Source organism: Herpailurus yagouaroundi, unplaced genomic scaffold, assembly GCF_014898765.1.
Source record: "Herpailurus yagouaroundi ecotype Mexico unplaced genomic scaffold, PumYag 139, whole genome shotgun sequence".
In the NCBI taxonomy this organism is placed as follows: Eukaryota; Metazoa; Chordata; class Mammalia; order Carnivora; family Felidae; genus Herpailurus; species Herpailurus yagouaroundi.
The window spans coordinates 11682084-11705216 of record NW_024412394.1 but is presented as its reverse complement, the minus strand read 5'-3'; the positions used below and the strand labels follow the sequence as shown (position 1 = coordinate 11705216).

Here is a 23133-nt window from a genome sequence, read left to right as displayed (position 1 = left end):
TGTTAACACAAGTCCCGTACAATGAGAAAGCACATTCAGAACCGGGAAGCCAGGGAAAAGTGCGGGAGAGGGACATAAGCATGTTTTAACGGCTGTGATAATTTGCCATGAAAGGATGTTAAGGCCACAGCGCCTTGCTGCAGCATGCCATGTGCTGCTGAATTAAATTACTGCCATGCAGTCTGCTGGCGAAGGAATGTGTAAACAGGCCATATAGCCTTGCATCAGTTCCACAGAATGTTGCACAACACAAAATGCCTCTCGATGTGTCATTTCCTTCTTGGCCATCTTCCCAGCTCCTGACAGTCAGTCAACAACAAAAAAAAAAAGGACTGAAAAGAGATTTAGAACTGCTCCTCTCAAGTGCACATTCCACCAACCACCAGACATGACCTCTACCGGTGCTCCTGACCACACCCCCCATCCTTCTTAAAGAAAGGGAGAAAAGGAACAGTTGGGGGGGGGGGGGGTTACCTGTTATTATCCTCTTAAGTCAAAGATTTTCAACAATGCTTTATACACTAGTAACTCAGTGTTTACTATTTTTGACCATCAAATTTTGGCTTGTGTTGGCTGACTTGTAAATATCAAAACACAGCATTTCCCTATAACTTCCATTCCTGGGGCAAGCTTCAGAGACAGCAAAGAACCAGGAGAAGTCTGCAAGGCAAGAAGGTACCAGCTTTTCTACTAATGCTTTGTGCTAAGGACTAAAATTCAGGCCTGTAGCATGAGGAGTATGGTTGAAGACCTATCAAGATTTTCTCACACCATCTTCACAGACAGAAAGAATGTGAATGCAAGAAGCTCCAACAACCTTAAACAAGTTCTTCTGCTATCCCTCCATCCAATACATTTTATATGTCCCCTGCCTTTCACAGGTGACCAACCTCTAAGTATACCCAACCGCCATCTATAAATGAGCAGAGGACATGGGCCAACCACCATGAAAAGCCCATTCACCCAACTGGGATGAAGAGTAGTAGAGGAAGAAGGCCAGCCACCACTGAAATCAACTGGAATGAGGAAAAGGCCAAGCCCTCCATGCTCTCCACCTTTCATGGGGCTGGAACACAGGCCTGGGTGGAACAGAATTGGAGATGATCCTGGCCCAGACTACCCTATATTGTTTAAGTCTGTTACTTTAGGTTCGTAAGGTAAAATTTCTGCCACTGGAAGTGCCTTAAGAACACGGAATCATAAGGGCACCTGGGTGGCTCAGGTGGTTAAGCGTCCAACTTCATCTCAGGTCATGATCTCATGGCCCATGAGTTCAAGGCCCACATCGGGCTCTGTGCTAACAGCTCAGAGCGTGGCGCCTGCTTCGGATTCTGTGTTTCCCTCACTCTCTGCCCCACCCCCACCTGTGCACGCATGTGCGCGCGTGCTCACCCTCTCTCAAAAAATAAATAGAACATTCAGGTGCCTGGGTGGCTCCGTTGGTTAAGCGTCTGACTTCGGCTCAGGTCATGATTTCACAGTTTGCTGGTTCAAGCCCCATGTCAGGTTCTGTGCTGACAGCTCGGAGCTTGGACGGAGTCTGCTTTAGATTCTGTGTCTCCCTCTCTCTCTGCCCCTCCCCTGCTCACACTCTGTGTCTCTCTCTCAAAAATAAAGGTTAAAAAAAATTTTTTTTAATAAATAAATAAACATAAAATATTTTTTAAAAACACAGAATAATAACCTGATCTCTGAAGAAGTATAGATTTGTGATGCACAGGTGAGAATGCGCCATCAGGAAAAGAAACCAGTTTGGCTGATGACCTAAGCCGGACAAGCTGAGCGAGCCAGGGTGCTGAGGCAGTCCGAGAAACACAAACAGTGCCTTGCACTTCCAAAGAGCCTCTCCCTCACTGAAGTGCCAGCCCTGCTCAAGTCAAAATGCAGCCGAGCAGGGCAGCGTTGTAGGAAAGGAGTTTGATCAACTGGAAAGAGGCAGGGCTTCCTCCTTCTCCCACCAGGTCAGGACAGGTGGCTAGCTGGTCAGCAGTGAACAGTAGTGTCCCAGCAGATGGTGGCTTTGGTCTCTCCTTAAAGAGTGACTATGATCTGCTTCCCTAAGGCACACCACTCAAAACCCATCAGACAGCCACTCATGTGTGTTAGGTTATCGGGTCTGCAGATGTGCTGGCAAGTGAGAACTTCCAAAGCTGGGTGATATAAAGCATAAAACCTCCAGGCTCGTCCACTTGAGGATTCATAAAATACTTCTGCTACAGACTTGCCATGGTGCCAGCCAAAGCTAGTAACCTCTTTGTGTTCAAACATCAAATGTTCTATTCTTATATGAGTATTGATCTGGTGCAGCTTGATTTGACCTGCTAATACCGAGCACCCCAAGGTAACACTCACCCTAAATTCATCTGATAATTACCAAATATATCCAATTCAGAAGGAAGCTACTATAATTAAAACTTGGGGGTCACTGCACAGAGCCTTTTTTAAAAAAAAGAAAACGGGGTGGGTGGGAAAGTAGGGTGAAGCCTTTGTGATCTTGATGGTTGGGTTCTTGAATGCACTGTAGCAGGGAAGAAGGCCCCTGTGATTGTGAATTAATATAATTAGAGGGGATTGGTTGGAGACTCAGGTTTCTCCTTAAAACTCTGATAAGAAGCTGCCATAGTGCAGCTGCCTGACCCCCAGCCTCACTTGTCCTGCCCCCTTGAGAGTTGCACACATCCTGTAAACTGTGGACAGAAAACCTTGCAGAACTTTTTTTTTTAATTTCTAATTTATTTTTGAGGTGGAGGGGGAGCAAGTGGGGCAGGGCAGAGAGAGGGAGACAAAGACTCCGAAGCAGGCTCCAGGCTCTGAGCTGTCAGCACAGACGTGAGGCTCGAACTCACAAACCATGAGATCATGACCTGAGCCAAAGTCGGATGCTTTAACCAACTGAGCCACCCAGGCGCCCCACAACCTTGCAGAACTTTAAATGCCTCCCAGATTAAGAAGTCAAGAGAGCTTTCATAAGGTGATACCTCAAAACAATCATTTCTCCTATTGCAACAATGACATTTACCATCTAAGCACTTATGGAAGTTGATGATATTGGTGAGTGAGCCAATGAACCACTGCCCCCATCATTCATAGCTCTGTGGATTTCTTCCCCTTCAATCTAGGCTACACCTGTATCTTGCTTCAACCAACACTATATGCAAGAAGTGACTCCATGCCAGTTCTGAGCCTTAAGAAAGCCTAAAAGGTCCCACTCTCATAGCTTTGGGTGCCCTGACCTACCATATGAGAAGTCGGGCTGTGCTGGACAGACCACATGGAAAGGCCATGCAGAGGGGAAAGGCTCCAGGACTACATGGAGAGACAGAAAGGCCCCACTCCCCCGTTCCAACCTCCTTGCCATCCCGCCGAGGCAGCAGATAGAAGAATGAAACCACCATGGATACTCTGGCACCAGCCACAATCTTCCCACGGCCACACAAAAGACCCTAAGCAAGACTGCAGAAAACCGATCCAGATGAACCCCAGGCAGCCCGCCGAACCATGAGAAATAATCACCTGGTGGTTGATTTCAGCCATTCTGTTTCGGGATCGTTTGTTATGTATCAATAGATCACTGAAAGAACAGCACGAGGATGTAAAGGATCCCCACTGTGGAAGGTGATTTTTTTTCTTTTTCCATCCTCTGCACAGCCAATAATACCTTTTCCCCATCAGCCCTCTTCCCTAACCCGGAACCACATCGCCGACGTGGCTAACCAAGCTTTCACCTTCCTGGAGAAAGTCTTGAAGTCAGACTGCAGTCAGGACCAAGGGCAGACGTGGAACAAAGGATCCTAATAGAAACTGATGTTTGAAAGAGGTAGGCATCCGGACGCACTGCTGCTGACGCTACACTGACTTCTCCCGCTTGCAGGAGGTCAAAACGCCTTGCCTCAACACAAGACGTACAAATTTGGGATCCTGGATATGATGTCATGTCTTAAAACGATAAGCTGGCAGAGAAAACAAATGGCATTTTGTAAAGATGTGCACCGTTTTCATGTTTACGCTACTTAAGATGAAGGTTCTAATAAGTCATCGGCTATGTTCCTTTCAAGGGAAGTTTTATAACCGAGATGAATCACAACTGCAGAAGATCAAAGTTAAAAAACATCAATGATGCCATGGGGTACTTTTTAATCTTGTAATGAGTGATGATCATGTGCTCTTATGAAGTGAGTCCAACTGCCAGCGCCAGATGTGTATATTGAGAAAAGAAGTTGTTTGTGATGTGACAGCACCGGTTCAGCTGCCAGAGACAAAAAACATGGAAGGATGAAACCTTTCTGATTTTTGAGTGAAAAGCAAGTCCCGGCAGATGTGCTGATAAGCAGGGCCTCAGAGGGGGGCACCAGTGCCATCGCGTCTTGGGATGCGTCTTTGCTGCCAATTTTGTTTCTCATCCCTTCTGCAGCGCTGTCCCCAGGCAGCACGAATACCTGCTCAAGGCACCGTTTCTAACACTTATGAGTGTCATGTACAAAGGCGCAGAAATTAGTAAAACCGTCTGCAAGAAGAAAAAAAAAAAAAATAGCCCACGGGGGAGCAGAATCTAGATTCTAATCTATTTCCCGGAAGCATAGTATAAGCAAAACTCTACAGCAAACTTTTGACACTGAAGGGAATTTATGTAATAACAGCTAACACTTAACGGGCAGTAAATAGATGACAGTCACTGTGTTAGCATTTTACATACATTACATCATTTTACATCTCTGCAGCAACTGATGAGGAAAATACTGTTACTATTCTCACTCTAACAGATGAGGAAACTGAGGCAAACAGAGGTTAGGTGACTCACTTACCGCCATACAACTAGGAAGTGGTGGAGCTGGGATTTCAATCCAGACAGTCTGACACCAAAGCCCACACCCTTAATCACTGTGCTAGGCTGAATAAAGACCCAACCAGGTAACTCAGAATTTGTCCTTGTCCACATAGCTGATCTACCAGAAGGAGCCTTTTCAACATATACTCTGATCTCTGGAAGAAGGAGTAAAATTCCATTAACAGGAATAAATGCTATAAAATCCTCAGCTTCATCAAACCATTACAATAATAAACAGATGAATCCTATCTCTAGGACAATCTCTACTTAAATAATTATAATTTTGCGGGAGAGAAGGCTAAAACAATTGCATTGTCTTTTTCTCTCTCCGTGGGAAAGCCTTTTTCTGAGGCCCTAGTCTGGAAAGGGTTAACGATGTAAGTCATTTGGAAATCTAGAGTAAGGGTTGGCAAACAGCAACTTGTATGCCAAATCTGACCCACCACCTGTTCTTGTAAATAAAGATTTATTGAAACACAGCCACAACCACCCGCTAATGTATTGGCTAAGGCTGCTTTTAAGCTACAATGCCAGAGTTGAGCACTTGTGGTAGGGAAAGATATGGCCCACAGAGCTGAAATTATTTACTATTTGACACTTCATAGAAAAAGTTTGCCACCCCACATTCTAGCCTTTTTTTTCCATTTAACATTATATATGTACCAATCGATCAAAATCTTATTATAGTTGAAGAAAATGGAAAATCCTGTGCATTTTTCACACCTGGGAGTCTCAAATTTAGAGAATAATATTGAGGGGCGCCTGGGTGGCTCAGCTGGTTAAGCATCCAAATTCGGCTGAGGTCATATCTCACAGTTCGTGGGTTCAAGCCCCGTGTTGGGCTCTGTGCTGACTGCTCAGAGCCTGGAGCCTGCTTCAGAATCTCCCTCTCTCTCTGCCCCTCCCCTGCTCACACTCTCTCTCTCAAAAATAAATAAACATTAAAAAAAAAAAGAACAATATTGAGAAGAGTGCTATACAATGCCCAAGATCGCCAAGAGCAGAGCAGAAGGAAATAATACCGCACACAGAGTCAAGGTTATGGGATTAAGATGTTACTGATACCATACCCATGCTTGTATCCAGGCACTGAGTTCGGCAAGCCACCTTGCATGATGTCAGAGAAATGACTTCACATTGTCACATAATTTCTGGTTTGTGAAAAATGTTACTCAGGCTAAGCTAGGGCAGTGGTCTGCCGCTCAAGAACTCTACCTGCCCACCCCCCAAGCACCATCGGCAGCACCCAAAGCCTGAACTCAGGTCACACATATACCATCTGCCCCCCTACTCTGAACGCTCCTTGCTTTCAGAGCACTTCTCGGCCTTTACAGGGCACAAGCCTACCAACTAATCACTTCTGCCAACAACCTCCTGGGAATGAGGGAATGGTATCCTCCCTTGAAAGAGAAGGGGCTTTCCCGAAGCTACCCTGCTTCCTCACCTTTTGTCACCCCTTTCAGAACAGGACAGCACCCACCCACCCTTCCCTGCTTCCTCCCCCAACCATCAACTTTTGAACATCAGCTCTGGAGTGTATGGACTCATACACAAACAGAGGCACGCAGACATACACACATATAATAGTGGTTTTTCCAAGAACTGAGAAAAGCTGCTGAGATCAGCAGGAAACATCTTTGAGAGATAAAGATTAGCAGTGCTGACTGTCAAAAGACTACTGTCCTGCTTTATGCATGACTGCAGTGGGTGTCCCTGCCTTTTGAGGAACTCAAGGGCTAATTAGATAACCTGTGTCTCCCATCACAAGGTGTCTTCCCCAATTTATGGCAGTGCAGAAAAGTCAGCCAAAGCACCAAACCAGACAAGACAGCCCCGGTCTTGGACCTTAGAACCAGAGATTAGGGGCTACTGGAGACAGGTGTGTGACAATCGCCCAACAGACCGTTCGCAAACCAAACAGAGCCAGCAGTGACCCGACCTTGTGAACTGAGAAGAAGCAATACACATGAAAGGAGGAGAAAGGAAAAACCTCAAAGACTGGCTTTTGAGGCAGGAAACCTCCCTACTTCAGACAAGCAGTCAGCCTTTGTGAGAAGAGACAGTCTGTTCCCACTCCTAAAAGACACGCTACCTGGGGAGAGGAAAACTTTACCAGCCCTTTTCTCTCAGTTTTAGGAAAAAAGAAGAAATGTCACTCTTACTGTCTAGACAGATGTATCATTATACAACAAATACTCTGCCAGCTGTACCTGCATCACAAACCAAATTAAACTCTCTAAACACAATAGCTAGGACTCCAATGTGCTCACTCATCAAAGGCAGAGTTCAATATGTTTCCATTGGCACAGAATTTTTCATGTTATATATATCAAATAATCTTTAATCTCTAAATATGTCTAAATGGTGCTGTACCAAGTTTGATCAAATCAGGTTTTTGGGGGGCGGGGGGCGGAGAAAGCCTGTCTCAATTTAGATTTAGGAGGAAAATGCATATTGATTGGCCCAAATGGATGATGGGCACTACCTTAAAGAGACGCTGGATGAACCTTCTGGATGTCCAGACAGACAAATACACAAAGGCTGATTTAAACCTGGTTTGACTCTATCTGTTAAAAGAAACTATCTATAACAATTACCAGAACATGACCAAACAACAGTGTTGTAACAATCAAGCAAGTTATCATTTGCAAATAAATTCTTTGTAATTAAGCAGTGTGCTCTTTATAAAGGGAATTGAGTGGGCGAGCTAAAAAGTTAAGACACATTCTTAGACCATGGGAAACACACGCAAATGCTTTTTGACTAAGCTCAAGATTTTGCAGACTGTTGTTTTCTTCCTCAGCTCTCATGGGTCTCTTCTGCCCTGTCTATTGTGTGCAGTGGGGGAGCAGAATGCCTTAGCAAGGAGTTACAGTGACTGAATAATTGTCCACTCGTGTCCCCAAGCGGTGTAGGCCTTAGCGATTTTGTGGCAAAATCAAAAGTGTGATTTGATTTTCTACCAACTGTGAAGTTCGAGTAACTGTCCCTCGTGAAAATACACACAGGTAAACACAGGTAGCAAACTCTGCAAAGAAACCATTTACGTAAAAGTAGCACTAACTTCCTTGGGATTTGTTCCTGGGGGGGGGGGAAGGGGGGGGTCTCCACACATCCTGTTACCATCTCCAATAGGAAGGCAAGTACTTACTTCTGGGTTCCCGGGGTCCATCCACTGTAACTTTAATAGCTCTGTGATAGGTGGCTACTTGGGGAGGGTTTGTGAAGACAGTTATGGTCAAGGTGAAACTCTTGCCTGCAGATGTAAAGGGGAAAATCCATAGTGAATATAAAAAGACAGTACCGATGATAACAGAGCAGCATAGACGTCCAGAAATTGCGCGTTGGCATCTCTGAGGAGCTCATGAAACCAACACAGGGGTCAGGACTCCTTGTTCTAAATTAGAAAGCCTGGGACGGCCACTTTACACAGTGATCACACACATGGCGTGTGTGGGTCATCGCCTCCATCGCCGCGCTATACAAGAGGACTCCGGTTCCCAGAAAAGCTGCTCAGTGGCCACAGTTGTAATGAAAACAGAAACTCTGGTCCACTTGAGGAAGGTTCTCCTCCTTTCAGTTTTCTCCAACATCAGGAACACATCCAAACACAGACAATTTTAGACGTCTTTATTTAGGATTAGGTCATGACCCCATGAGAGAACAATAGTAAATCACTGTTGATTATGTTATTTACTTCACATGGCTTTAGCATTTCATTTGCTTAACTGCACTACAATAAGAAGATGAAAGAGGACGGTTCTTATGGGAATCATTTTAACAGGAGCCAGTGTCTCCTGTCCTGGCCTTAATATGCCTGTGGTAGGATGATTTCATCATTACTGGAACAAAGTTTTTCTCCTCCCTGCCCACCCCCTTTCCCTAAACACCCATCCTTGCTGTTAAGTCTTGAAATAACTCCCTGACAGTGACTTATGTTTTGCTAAATGTATATGACATCTCCCAATATAAATACGAATTTTTGCTTTTAGCAGAGGGTGTGCTTCATTGAAATGTTACATCTGATGTTTCAAATTAATGAGCTGAAGGTGATGAATGGGGGGTGGGGGGTTGGGAAAGACAGAAAAGTTTGGTAGCAGAATCGGATGTTTGCTTTCTCCAGAAGAAGATACCAGACTCTGCTACACAGACTCACTGACAGTTGTAATCAGTTAGATTTGCAACGGTTAGTCATGTCAGATAGTCAAAACTGCAAACTGTTACAAGACAGGAAAAGGTGGGCGTGAAACAGTGACTCAATAAAACCTTCAGCGATCTCAGGCCAGAGTATTCATTTGGCCTGCTCCTGTAACAGACCTTGAAACAGCTCATTTTGTTTTGTTTTTTGGTCAGAGACTGTTTTTCCCTCTACTGAAAGCTCGAGGGTATTAAATCAAAACACAAATCTTAAACAATATGTAGCAATGCAGAGCTTAATGCAATCTTTTCAAAGCTTAATATGGAACAGGTTATATACAAGGCTTAATGTAGAACAGGTCTTTGGCTGTCAAATCTAGTGAATGGGTTTTCTTTTCAACCCAGACCATGTAAGTTCCTAAAATATGTTTAAGACACACATCGTTTGTTACTCCATATATATAGTTTTAAGTCTCTTTGGCTATGCTTTTCCATGGCCAATATAAAAAAGGGGGGGGGAGGAAAAACAGAAATGGGGGAGGAGGGAGGACAGCAAAAGATGAATATTGATTAGAAAACTATTAAATGCCAGCCTTTTTATCTCATTTAATTATCTATAAGATAATTATATTAATTACATTATCTCATTTTAATCGTATCCAGTTAGGTTCATCACCCCCATTTCACAAATGAGGAAACCAAAGCCCAGGGAGGCTTAGTAATTCAACCACACAACTAATAAGAAGAAAAAAATCAGGGTCTGAACCCAGGTCTTCCAGAGTTTAAAATCAGTGTTCTTCTTTGTCAGAGAACATCCTAAACCATTAATTCGATAATTTATTTCTACACATGCCCCAATAAGCTCTATAAGACCAAGAAACAGTAAATATAAATCCACTAATGTAGTATCTCAGCCAGGATGATGAAAGCATTAATTCTGTAAGTATCACTGATCTATCATATTTCATCCATTATAGATCGAATGTTACATGGGTTTAAGAAATGCAGTTGTCTGGGTAGGAACCAGAGGATTTATTATAAACATTCAGGCTAGCTGGAAGAAAAAGGCAGCTGGGAGTCTAAGCTAATTACAAAAAACTCAGAATCTATAGAATTGGAGATTAGAATGTTGACTAGGAAGCCACTGGATCCAGATCAAGACCTCAAAACAATGTAGAGATCTGGAGGAGTGAATGGGCTGTTTCCCTAGATTGAAAGTCAATTTATATTAAACCCTAGAAGACGACATTCTGGGTCAGATTAATGGTCCATGAGCCAGGACTGCAATCCTGCAAGGACAGTGCTTGGAAGGCAGTTGCCATCCATGTCGTGAATCTTAATAAATCAAGGATGTATAGGTCTCGATTGTCCTTAATGAGGGTAAGTAACTTGCTAGCAATACAGTCCGTGAATTTGTCAAAAACTGGTTCTGGGAACACTTCTATTTGAGACTTTCACATCTTACTTAGACTATTAAAAGTCATCGATGCTCCTCCCAAATTCAAACACCTTGCATAAGAACAAAAGCCAATTATAAAATTCATTCTGTGAGTATGAAGCATCTAAATGTTCAACGCATTACCAATAAACATTTCTTTTTCAAAACAGGTGGGTTTGGGGGCAGGGGGGAGAAACAGGCATTTAAGTACGACTACGATCTGCTAAATCCAATCCTGAGGAACAAGATGTACTTTAACAACGGGAATAAAAATCAAGGAGGTCCCTTCTACCTCTTATTGCCCATTCAGAAGGAACATGAACATCATGTTCAAGAAACTTCCAGAAACTACCACCCAACGAAGCAACTGGTTGTTCACCTTAAAAGTAATAACCAATTTCCTAAATCAAATGTTTACAGGAGTATTCACGATTTACTTACATTTTCCGAAAATTTTTGAAAAAAGCTTTTACCAAATTCCACTGCTTGTCACTTTCCATAAGTGATAAAAAAAAAAATTCAGGCTTCTGTTTAAAAAATGCAGGCTCCTAGTTAGGGAGCTAGCTCATGAGACAACTGAGCTACCACCCTTGGCTTCATCTAGGAACTACTTCCAAATTATTATGTCCTTAAGACATATTATTTTTTGAGATAAACATCGGACCTGTCATTGAAAGACAGTTCTAACCTAGCCTGAGAGGCTATGAGGAACAGTCAACAGGGGAAGACTTCAAGCAAGGATTCCATCTTAGATTGATAGAGTGCCCTGCTCTGCACAGTGCAGGTACTTACAAATGCTTTTAAACTGAAAGCAGCATGTTTGATAGGAAAGTGAAGAAGCACCCCAAGAAAACTTTTAAGGACTAAATATTTCTGTTTCAATAGCGAACACAGACTTCTGTTGAAAATATAAAGGAGAAAAAAGGAAAAGACAACTAAAAACCTTAAGCCACTCCTAACTTAATACAAGTGTCACTGATGCTCTACTGTTAATTCAAAGTACTTTCAAAAGTCAGCTGAGAACCCATAATGTCAAAGTCAGTAGTGAAGTGCCTCCCTTATAAATCTAAAAACTGTGTTTCGATTTCTGAGAATTTATATCTCTACCACCGAAAAGAAAAGAAAAAGTGTTAACATTCAAGAAACTTGCTGGTTGTCGTTTTTTAAGGCTACTCAAAAGAGAAATTTTAAATGGCTGGGGGGAAAAAAAATACAATGGTATTTTCATCTTCATCGTGATGATGATCCAGACTTCCTAACTGAGGAGGAATGCAGAAGTGTGAAAATCAAAGAGGAAGCCGGAAAGAGTTTTTTTAGAAAGCAGGTCAGGTACACAGGCAGGTTAAAGGGTTTCCTGCCACTGAAACACTGACCCTTTTTTTTTTTTTTTCAAAGAATGGTATCCCTTATCAATGCTATTTTTTTTCCTCTTCATTTTAGTTTCATATTACTGTTTCCTTTCACATAATGTTCATGCCATGATATAAAAATCTATTATTAGTGATAAATCAATTTTTCTTTCTCTCTCCACCCGCTCCCCCCCCCCCAACCCCCAATCTAAGTCTCGAAGACAAGTCTGGACCAATTTCTCCATCCTGCCTCTGGCAACAGACTGTAGCATTTCAGATCCTCCACCAAGTCCCGGCTGCTTCAAAGGAAAAATCCTACTTTCTTCAGTTAAGATCATAAGAAATATAGGGGGAGGGGGTCAGCTCTGTTTGGACATAATTACACTTCATCAAAAGAAGCTTTCTTCATCTTCCATGCGTGAAAAGTCTGCAAGCAGTTAAGTCTGTCTTTTTTTTTTTTTAAATATAAAAATTGCTATTTGGGAAACCAGCCAAAACTCAGAAAGCCAATATAGTAAAACAGTGCACACCCTTTGTTTCTCTTTGAAGTTTCTTAAATAAATATGTTGAGGGTTTACAAAGTACACTATCACTTTGCCATAGTTTCTACTCAAATTGATCAGAGAAAAGTCATGCAGCATCTATGTAATACAAAGGTAAGGTAAATGGAAACACTAGCTTGAATCTGTAAGGTATAGTGTCCAGTCTTTTACATACAGAAATTCATTACTCTAATTAAAAACAAAATAAGGTTACATAAGAAGAAAGATGCAATTCAGACCATGCAGGTAAATCATCATGTTCAAATTGTTCTTGATTCCTACTAGAAAAAAGAGAAACTTTTATTGTACTGTGGACCTGTACCAGTTAACAGAAAAAAAATAAAAAATAAAAAAGAATATACACTTGACACCCAATCAGTCAACAGTGAGATAGGATGTGTCTTTTTTTCTTTTAATGAAAGTAAACTAAACCTGATGCAGAGATAACCCCTTTAGTTTTGAGTCGACCAGAGGTTCTGAGCCTCATTTTATTTCAAACAACCTTTCAGTGACAGTATCTCATTAGCATGCATCATTTTTTTTTTTTTAAGTTAAAAAGTACAGCTTCTTGGCCCTGTTCCTAGAAAGTAAACTAAAACTACTCATCGGAAACAGCCTTGCTTGAATTTCCCTTATCAAGGTTTTACAATGGTAATAATATGACATCTGATCCAAACTAAAGAGCAATTATCGGACATGGCTTAAAAATTGATGCTTCTTATTTCCTAATTCAAACCTGGGTAGAAGTCCTTCCATAGGTCGTTATAATTTATTTCACCTCAGTCCTAAAGTGGTCTATTTTCTCTCTTCGTATCGAAACACTTAAAATGGAAATATTAGATTCAGTAAATACATAAATGAACAGAATACTTCTCATGAAGGACTATTAAAATTCTCTCCACGGGAAAAATAAAAGGCAAAATGTCGGTCTCCTTAGAGACTATTTTCTAAAACATTAATCCCCCTATGAAACAGCTATGAGAATCCTAAAAGAAATTGTTTTCTATTTTATGATCTTTTTAAGGACTCCCAATATTTGAATATGGATGCGGCTGGGGGAGACCCTCAAATAATGTGGGAATTATTTAGTCTTAATCACTCGTGTGTCTGGGCAACTCTATACGGTCATTCTGACATGCGTAACACATCATTGTGTACAGGCTTCTGTAAAAAACTATGATTTTTTTTAAATAGAATCTTATTACAAGAGTAAGTTAAATCATAGGGAGGTAACGTGATAGATAAGTGAAGAACATTAGGCCGGCTGTCCTTGCTACGACTTACAACAAAATTGATACTATCAGGAAATTGATCCATCGCATTCTTTTTTCTTTCTTCTCTGCCACTCAATTTATTCAGCCATTTGGCATCTCATAATTCAGAACTTAAACCTCCAACTGTTCTCTCCACCTAATGTGCTCACGCCCAGTGGAATTAGGGACCAGTTTTTCTGAAAACACTGTTTGAATTTTCAATATCATAAAACAAATGAAAAAGGCCTGAGTACTCAAAAACACACTCAACTTCATCTGGACATACTTAAATAAAACCTTCAGTAATTCTATTCAGCAGAAGAAGGTGCTGATTTGTATACACACTAGCCTACATTTCCTCAGAAGATCCTAATGTGTTTATTCCACTATCAATATTAAAAATCAGAGACCTACCTCTTCCACTCCGGCCCACAAATCTCAGATCGTTGAACCTCGCTACTTGGTTTTTCATAACAGCAGAGGCATTTCGGAGCTCGGCAGAATAATTTTCGTCGTTGCCCGCCATGACGGTAACCACAGTTCCATCTGGTACCTCTCCCAGGGCCACCACCTACATAAAACAGGAAACACAGCGGCAATAATGGCACATCAGAAAAGCTTCAAAACTGAGACTATATTCCCAGTGTAAATGATGTTGAGACTATATTCCCACTGTAAATGATGTGTCTTATCAGGATTTAGTGCTCCAGTCCAGTAATGGCAGACAGGAATGAAGCATCTGCATACGGGTCAGGATGCCACTTCAAACAGACCAACGTTTCAGGGTCCACCCATTTCAAAGGCAGCAAAAGTTTCCTTCATTTGTTGCTGGATTCTTCACAGAATACATGTACATTTTTATTAAATCCCCATGTTAGGTTGTCCATAGGAATTATGCCACAGAAGGAAGGCTGATGCCCCATCTGCAGATTGCATCGTACATATTAAGGCACCGCCTGTCTGCAGCCTGGAGCGCCCCGAGGTGTGGTCTCATCCAGATCACAGGCTGAAAAAAGAAAGTCTGGTCAGCTCTATGGGAGAAGACATTCGGATGAAATCTCAGAGTTCCCGGCTGTATGGAAGCCTAAATATGGTGGGGTATCCAGCACTACGTTTCATCTCCTTACTTTGGGCTACATATTCAGCTGTTAATCACACTGCAAATAATTACTGAATGCCCACTCCGGGGTTAGATACAGACAAAGCCATCAAGAAACTTAAAGTCTAGGTGCAGAATAAAAGGTACGTAACGAGAACGAAAACGGTCGCTGACAAATGAGTGTGGTACAGATCCAAAATACACCCTTGGCCAAACTTGATTCTGTCTTGTCCCGTCTGCCATTTTGGAATGACACAGATGCCTCCTTCACCTTCAACAGCTAACCTGCAACAGATGAACTCAGTCAAGGAAGGATCCAGACAATCGGTCTTTGAGGTCAATAAACATTTGCACCACTCCAGGGCTAGGGATCACACTGGCAACCAAGGTCAGCTGACTCGCAAACGGGCGCCCCTTTTTAACAAGAAGCCTGGTAAGGGAATGCCGCTGGGGGAGACAGGCTGCACAGGCTGCGCTGTCACATAGACACACTATTCTTGATCCATTACCCACCCCCTGCCCCTCGATAATATCCTTTCTCTCCACTAACTTCCAGGATCCTACATTCAGATTATTTCCGCCTCTTCCTCATTCAGCTTCCAGATGCCCTTGTGGTTACTAGGCAATGGCTCCAGCTAAGGTGGCCCACCAGTCTCTGATAATAACACCCATGTGCACTCGCCTGTCTGGCAAATATCCCACTGACCCTTCTGCGCCTCGTGCTGGCCCTCTCCTTTGTCGAGATTTCCACAAGGCAAACCTAAGCATTTAATTCCATGCTCCCAATGCAATTTGTAAATACTCTCATTAAAGCAACTTTTTTATAGTGTGATAAAACAGACACCGTAACTACGCTTTAGGGCTGAGTTCTCCCCACCCATGACCCTCATCCCAGTTCTCTCCTACACAGCCTCTATTCTGGCCAGGCAAACAACCAACCACGCAAGAAAGTTGTCAATATATATATATATATATTTTTTTTTGCCCTTGCTTTTCTCTTAGGCTGTTTCTCAATTCCATTCCCTCTTTAACGCTTCGTTATTCAGCTTAAAATCCTATAGCCTTCCCTCTAGAGCCCACTTCCACAGCACCCCGCTGCACTCAAATGATCCTCATTTCCATGTACATATATTAGTGATCTACCTAATCCTTGTGATATACTAGACCAAAGCGGTGAGACTCACTCCTAGGAAACTAGATTATACACTGGAAACTACATGAGGGAAGGGCCTTCATCAGTCTTGCTCACCACCAAATGCCCAGTGCCCAAACATTACCTGGCACATAGTAAGTGTTTGGTAAATTCTTTTGAAAGAAACTGATGAAAGGGTTCCATGAAGGGCACCACCTCCCACAGCAAATAGTCTGTGAGGCTCCCAGCTAACACTCTAAGAGAGAGAACCAGTTAAAGGCTGAGTCAGCATCTCCCGGTAACAGCAACATGCTCTTGCAATCAAACTAGTTTTCTGACAACTTTTTCTGTCCTAGAGAAGAGGGAATTGCTGACTATCCTCCTGGTTACTCTGTTCAGTCTGAGAAATCTCCCAGGTCAGGGGCCAGTCCCTCGAGGACATGATTTCCTCCTTGCACCCTTGATCTAATGTCTCAAGGGGCTATGGAATAGAGGTAATGCTGAACTCCTACTGGACACAATATGATTTTCAATTTTTTGGAATTCACAAGGCCAAAAATGTGAACATTTGAAGACACTGAAACAACTGATCATGTTTGGCCAGTATTCATCTGAAAGTTTTTTACACTCAGCGTATCGCGTTTTAGCACCTGCCGTGTGGCTTTTGATGTCAAAGTAAATATGGAACCAGTAAGCATACTAACGAAGGCAGAAAGGTTTGTACTGCTCGGAAAAAAATGAATGCACCTAAAATCAAGAGGCCGCTCTTTTTTCTCACCTCTCTTATACATCTGCTATGATGTCACACAAATAATTTCATCTCCAGGAACCACAGTTTTCCAATATAAATTAGAAATAATATTTTCAAGTCTACATAATATAGAATATACTATATAAGTAGAGTGTAATTGTAATGATGTTCTTTTTGTAAAATGAGGAGGCTAACTTCAGTTCCAAGTCTGCTGTGTGCTAAACATGGGCTTTCACTTATAAGCATCCCAAAAGCATTCAATTGGACATGTAATTCTCTACTTCATGTCCTGAAACGTTTGTTTTGTGTGTTGTGTTTGGTTTTTTGGTTTTTTTTTGTTTTTGTTTTTGGTGTTGTTGAGAGATAGAAGATGGCTGCTGATGGGTTTCACTTCTGTCTGGCTAAATTTAAAAAAAAAGAAAGAAAGAAATCTGCCCCAATATAAAGATTTTCAAGAGTTCTGGGACATTATTATTTTACTGCATATTTTTAACATAATGGCCTTTTTTTTACTTAGAAGAAAAGGAAAATTGATTCAATATGGAAAAATATGAAAGAAAAGATCCCTAAGAGTGAAATACACAAATCCACTTTTCTTTGCTTAAGCAAAATAATGACCACGTTCAATATTGGTATGTTTTACGTATTCCACTTAATAACAAAACAAAAAGGTAATCACAGATTGTGTGAGTCTTCTATGAGGCTTAGAACTTGGCCTAAAAATGAAATGCTCACAACAATATGGTGACAACTTTTCCTGTTATGGCTGAACTCTGTTTTAATGGCTAAATATGTTGGGGGTTTTTCTACGATTCACTCTACCAAATCTGATGCCTAATGTTTTTCTGAGGAAAGAAAAGAGGGAGGGAGTACTGTATTTGACTTTATATCAATCAGAAGTATAATTATATGTCAGAGGGTTTTAAAAAAAAAAAGTAGATCTCTGAAGCTAAAAAGTTTCCCTTAGAGATTCTCAACTGTGTTTATCTAAAAGAAAACCAAAAGAATCAAGAAATTTTTACACATTTCATCTGTACCAAACCCAAGCAATGGAAAACATTTTAAGGGGTAGAGAGCAATCAAAAATCGCTCTTTAACTGGTTAGGAGTAAGCACACATTAAAATTTGTTTCCATACTACCCAACACAAAAGATCCGTTCTGCAAAGAACAGTTTGTGATGAAATCTTGACAATTACATTTCTAGGTGTTTTTAAAATATAAAGTCTACAAATTCAAGAAACTTCAGGGAGAAGAGGGAAGTAATTTTGTGTCCTGACATTTTAGAACAGAGAAAAAAGTTCCTTTATTTAGCACACCTCACTATAACTAGCATTTAAACCATCTGATACAAAATAAAGTAAAAGAATACTTAACTCTAGAAGCTACTGAAATTTTATATGAGACTCCTTGTGACTAAATCTGTGAATTACCCTAAAAAAAAAACAGCAATAGAGAATTACCTCAGGCCCTTAAAATTGTTTTTGTGGTATTTTTGCATGGAAATTAAAATTGCCTATGACATTTCCATGGACAGAAATCTAGTTTTAACCAATCAATTGCTCTTAACAGACCAATATCATTTGGCACATTGTACCTGCAGCAAAATTGAAATATAATTATTTTTCAAGATAAAGTCTGATCAAATCTTTCTTTGGAATCAAAAGCTGTAAGGGAGCAATTGCAAAATGGAAAACTTTAATTCTTATGGTAATTATTTAAGGATAACTTTAAACTAGTAAAACGTTTCACAAATGTTATAGTGAATATTTAGAATTTAACCTAGAATTCAGGAAAACCTGACTGAATTGTAGAGAAAAAATAAGTGCAATATAAAATACCATTTCATAATTTAAAAAGTATATGTCAAAGAAAAATTTGATGGAAATTATATCAGTACAAGCGAGGAATTTATGGGCCATGTTTCAAACTGGTTTGGATCATCTAACAATGAATGTGCTGGCGTTTTGAAAGGAGACAAACAGCAATGCTAAGGGGGAGAAAATAATGAAAGATATCTTAACCATGCCTGTTTCCAAATAGAAGTTTCCTTAAAATTTTTTAAAAATGTATTTTCCTCCTAAAATTATTTGTTTCAATTACCTTTTATATATTCAGTCCTAAAATTTTAAACTTCAATTCATATTGCATCTAAAGGCAGAACACAAGAAATGCATCTGTCCTCACACAACTTGAAATCTCTCATAATTTACATAATTCTACTTAATAATGCATAGTTGACTTGACCACGTTTTAAAAGATTTAATAATCTGTTCTCCTTTGTTTAGGTATAATCACATTCGTAAAGACACAAACAGAAAGCCTAATCATTATATACCTTAGGAAAATACAACTCCCTGATGTCAACTATTTATTAGTTGCATACTTGTTTTTGAAGAGAAAAATGGCCAACGAGGTTGAAAAAAATTATTTTCAAATAGAAATTGCTCCATCATTTTGAAACTCTACTTATGACAAATACCGAAAGGTTATCATTAAACATATAGAATTAACTATGAGCAATAGATCATATAACTAAAAATGTGTTTTCTTTCTTTAACCTTGCCAGAAAAACATATGATACTGGTAAGTATACAGTCCAGTGTTCCCTAACTTAAAACAGCACAATAGCCTTGCACCATTTTTAGTTTTAAAATATACATCTGGACTTAAAACTTCTGCATAGTGTTTCAGCTTGAAGCTATTTAAAGCAACTGAGTTATAAACCCTGAACACCAGGCTTCATGGTGGAAATGCTGACAGACCTCTGACTGTAAGGGTGCTACTGGATATAAGGCTGACATGTTCTCTCCACTATTTCTAACCAGACCATTAGCTAATGAACTGAATTTGCAAGCTTTTTTTTTCTTTTTTTCTTTTTTTGGTCGCTAGAATTATCTAGGACAGAAAGGGCATGGGATCCTCTAATAGTATCCCTTAACTATTTTAAGCGTTCAGTGAGATACACCTGAAAGAAATGTTAAAAATATTTATTTCCATTTCCTTGACACCTGGAAGGACTGAACATTACAAAACTGCAGAACTTTGTTTAAAATATAATACGAATAAACAACTTTGCATATTTTAAAACATACTAGTTGTCTTTGCAGTTTTACATGCTGCATATAAACAAATCATTACGTATTCTTGCATAATCCCAAAACGAGATCAGATGAACGACACTAATATGTTACTTATGTCTTAATATAATACACTGTCAATATCATTTTGAAGCATCATTTTAAATTAACACATCAAAATACCATGTACTGAACTCATTTCTGATTCTCTATAGTGCTGAGTTCAGTGTCACAGATATAAAATATGGGCTCAATATATATATTAATTGGAATACCAGATTTCTCAACAATTAAGTTCTGTATGTGTTTTTTAGGTATATTTACCTACCTACTATCTACCCAACAACACAATAACTTTGTACACAGCGCTAAATATGATAGCCAAATTGCAGTCACCACTTTTAAAACTGAGACTTCATATTATTTCTTCATTGCAGATGTATTTGATTACGTTACAAGGGTGTGGAAAGTCTACTGATCTCAGGCTTTTATCTCAAAAGAAAGGTAAAGGGAGATCATTTTTACTAACATTCAGATGAAAACAATAAAAAATGTCAAAATCTGGATGTTCCAAATCTCTACACATCTTTCTCAGCAGAGACAAAACTTGTATACTGAGTGGATCTCAGACATCACCCTCTGTCTAAATTTTGTTAAATACAGGTATGGAGGTTGGAGAACACAGCGAATTATGTCTTAAGTTAACTCAATTTATTTTTCAATCAATACGAATTAAAATACTCAATTTAATATGGTCATGTATAATCTATGGTTTTGCTTACAGGTCAGAAGTAAAACTGCTCTGTAATTAACAATAGGATGATTAGTAGCAAAGAAAACAATTTATTTTCAAAATCATTTTAAAGGGTGGTAATGAGAAAACCTAAAAATAACCAAAATATCTGAGAATAGCTCAAATGACACTGCATTCTGTCAAGTTCCATGCAAATTCATTGCGTTCTACGAAGAAGATCATTTCTATCCAAAATACCAAGGCTCAAAATCAACTCAGGACCATAAATGTAGGAAAATAGTTCAAGACAGTTATACATTGAACATGTTTAGCAGAAAAAAAGGAATGCAGAATACCGTAACACCTAAACGGTATTTTTTAAAATGTAAGTACCTACCCATCTATTTTCATATATCTTGATTTTGAATGCCTGACGTGGCATTTAGGGACAAAATATCTACCTATTTGTACTTGCTGTTTTCATCCAGGTTTTTTGTTTGTGTTTTTAGGGGTTTGGCGGTGGGGGGGGGGGGGCCGGGGGGGAGGTGGAAACAAATTTCCACTCTTCGCTTAAGGCGAATTAGAACATTCTGGGCCTGTGGACGATGAATGTTGTAAAAGACATCTCTTGTTATGGAAATTCGAATTTCTACAATTCACATACATTCTGAGCTTTTCATATTTCAAGGAGGAAAACATTAACCTACAAAATGGGTGGTTTATAAAGGGAGAAATGGAAGGGTAAACACACACACAACACAATTTCTTGAACCAACTGCAAAATGAAACTTGCCCCAGAATGCAACATCCCCTTTCCTTAACAATTCATTCTGATTTCTGTTCTGATGTAAGACCCATCTAGATAACCAGCTCTAATTGACCTGGACTCCTCTTCCTTTCCACCCCACCCACACACGGAATCTGAATTGGTGCGTGGGGCGGCGGCGGGAGGGGGGTGATCCACAACTGGGAACTGCCAGTGGCCTGTGGGAGTTTGGCCCCAGGGTGCACAGTGGCGGGGCTGGCACGATTCCTCACTACCCCCGGCCCCCCAGGCCTTGCTTACCCTGATCTCCACAGATCCCAAAACCCAGGGACCCAGGCCCACCTTCCCAAGTTCAGAGGCTAGACAGGGCCGGAAGCGTCTTCCTGGGAGTGCTCTCCTCCCTGTCTGGCTCACCGCCCCCTCCATCTCGGGCGTCCAGTCCCGCGAGTGTGGACTGCCCGGTTTCACCGTTTCCCCATCAACCCGGTGCGTGCCGGGCCCTGGGGGCTCCGCGTCTCCCCCTGGCGAAGGCCGTCCCGGGAAACCTAGACCGCCTCATGGAGAACCATCCGACTGCTGCGAGAGGCTTCGGACCCTGCACCCTCAACCTGCCTAGCCGCTGCCTGCCGCTCCGGCTGCAGACACCCGCCCTCCAACTAACGGGTCGGCGGGGCGGGCGGAGGAGGCCGCGGGCGCCCCGGGAGCGCTCTCAGGCCTCGGGGGTCGCTCCTCCGAGCCCTGGCCACCCGCCGGAGCCTCCCACGACCTTTCAGAAACAGAAGGGCCCTTTGAGATTTAGGTCCTTTAAAAGTACCAGTAAGAGAAATCCGCAAACTTTCACCTCCGTTTTCCAAGCGAGCGAGCCAAAGGCATTTCACGGGTTTCCCTCATCCCTCCCAGGTGGGGCGAGGCGGGGAGCTGGGTCCAGACTCCCAGAGGCGGCCCGAGCCCCCGCCCCCTCCATTGGCCTCCTCCCCGCACTCGAGGGTCCAGCGCGCGGGACTCCGGGGCTCTCCCGCCTCGGGGCGCGCGGCGACCCTGGCGGCCCCGCCTTCCTCCCGGTAACGGGAACTGGCGCGGGTCTGCGAGCCGAGCAAACGCCCCCGTCCTGCCTCCCCCTCACTCGCTCCCAGAGTCCCTAGGTTCGCCAGGGACCCTCTTGGACACCGGTCATGCGGCCCACGCGCTGCAGCCGGCACCCGGCGCCCCGCCCCGGACGCGAACGCCCGGCGCCGGCACCCCACGAACACTGGCCCACGAGTCCGGGAGGGGCCGCGGCCGCTGAGGCTCATGCGGGTTAGAGAAGGGGGCGCCAAGCCGGGCGGAGGGGCGTCCGGCTGGGACAGGACAGGGTAGTGGCGCGCGGGACCCCGGGGAAGGCGGCGCGGGCAGCCCGCGGTGTCGGGAGGGTGGGCTACCCAGCGCGGGGGACTCGGGAGTCCCGTGGGAGGAGGCCGGGGCTCCTCACCCCTGGGGAATGGGGGCGGGGTGGAATAAGCCGAGGTGGCGGCGCCAAGAGTGGGCACCTAGGGGCTCCTACGAGGAGGGGAGACGGCTCAGAGGAGTGGGTTAGAACGAGGGGTAATGAAAGGATAAGGGGGTCAAGGGCCAAGGTGGTGGCTGCCGGCACAGGTGGGTGAGGGAAGGATCTGAGCGGGGTCATGCGCCCGGAGCCCGCCGAGGGATCCGGAGGAGGAGAGCCAGTCGGGGGTCTCTCGGGTCAGAGCCACCAAGGTAGGAGGACTCAGAGGCTGTCCGGGACCCGGGACCCGCGGGTATGGGGACGCCGGCCGGCAGGTCCCGCGGCGCTCGGCCGGGGGCGGGGGGTGGCCGCAGCTTACCTTGAAGGCCACGGGCAGGGTCTTGTTGCATCGCCAGTGCGAGGGCAGCACAGAGCACAGGAAGTTGGGGCTGTCGGTGCGGACGAGCTCGGCCGGGTGGTCAGCGATGATCTCCACCATGGTGCGGTTGTCGTGCGGCGGCCGCAACCGGGGCACGGCGGCCGCCGCTGCCGCCGCCGCCGCCGCCGC

At 42.7% G+C, this 23133-nt stretch overlaps 1 protein-coding gene across 1 annotated transcript in view; it reads right to left on the bottom strand.

The window, feature by feature from the left end:
* Positions 1–23133, bottom strand: part of RUNX2 (RUNX family transcription factor 2) — a gene marked incomplete at its 5' end in the record, with an annotated part of 233366 nt that extends 210233 nt beyond the window's left edge. The window contains 3 exons of the mRNA XM_040473123.1: positions 7977–8081; positions 13959–14115; positions 22945–23133. Of these exons, the coding sequence (XP_040329057.1) occupies positions 7977–8081; positions 13959–14115; positions 22945–23133 (451 nt within the window). The remainder of the gene's footprint in view (positions 1–7976; positions 8082–13958; positions 14116–22944) is intronic.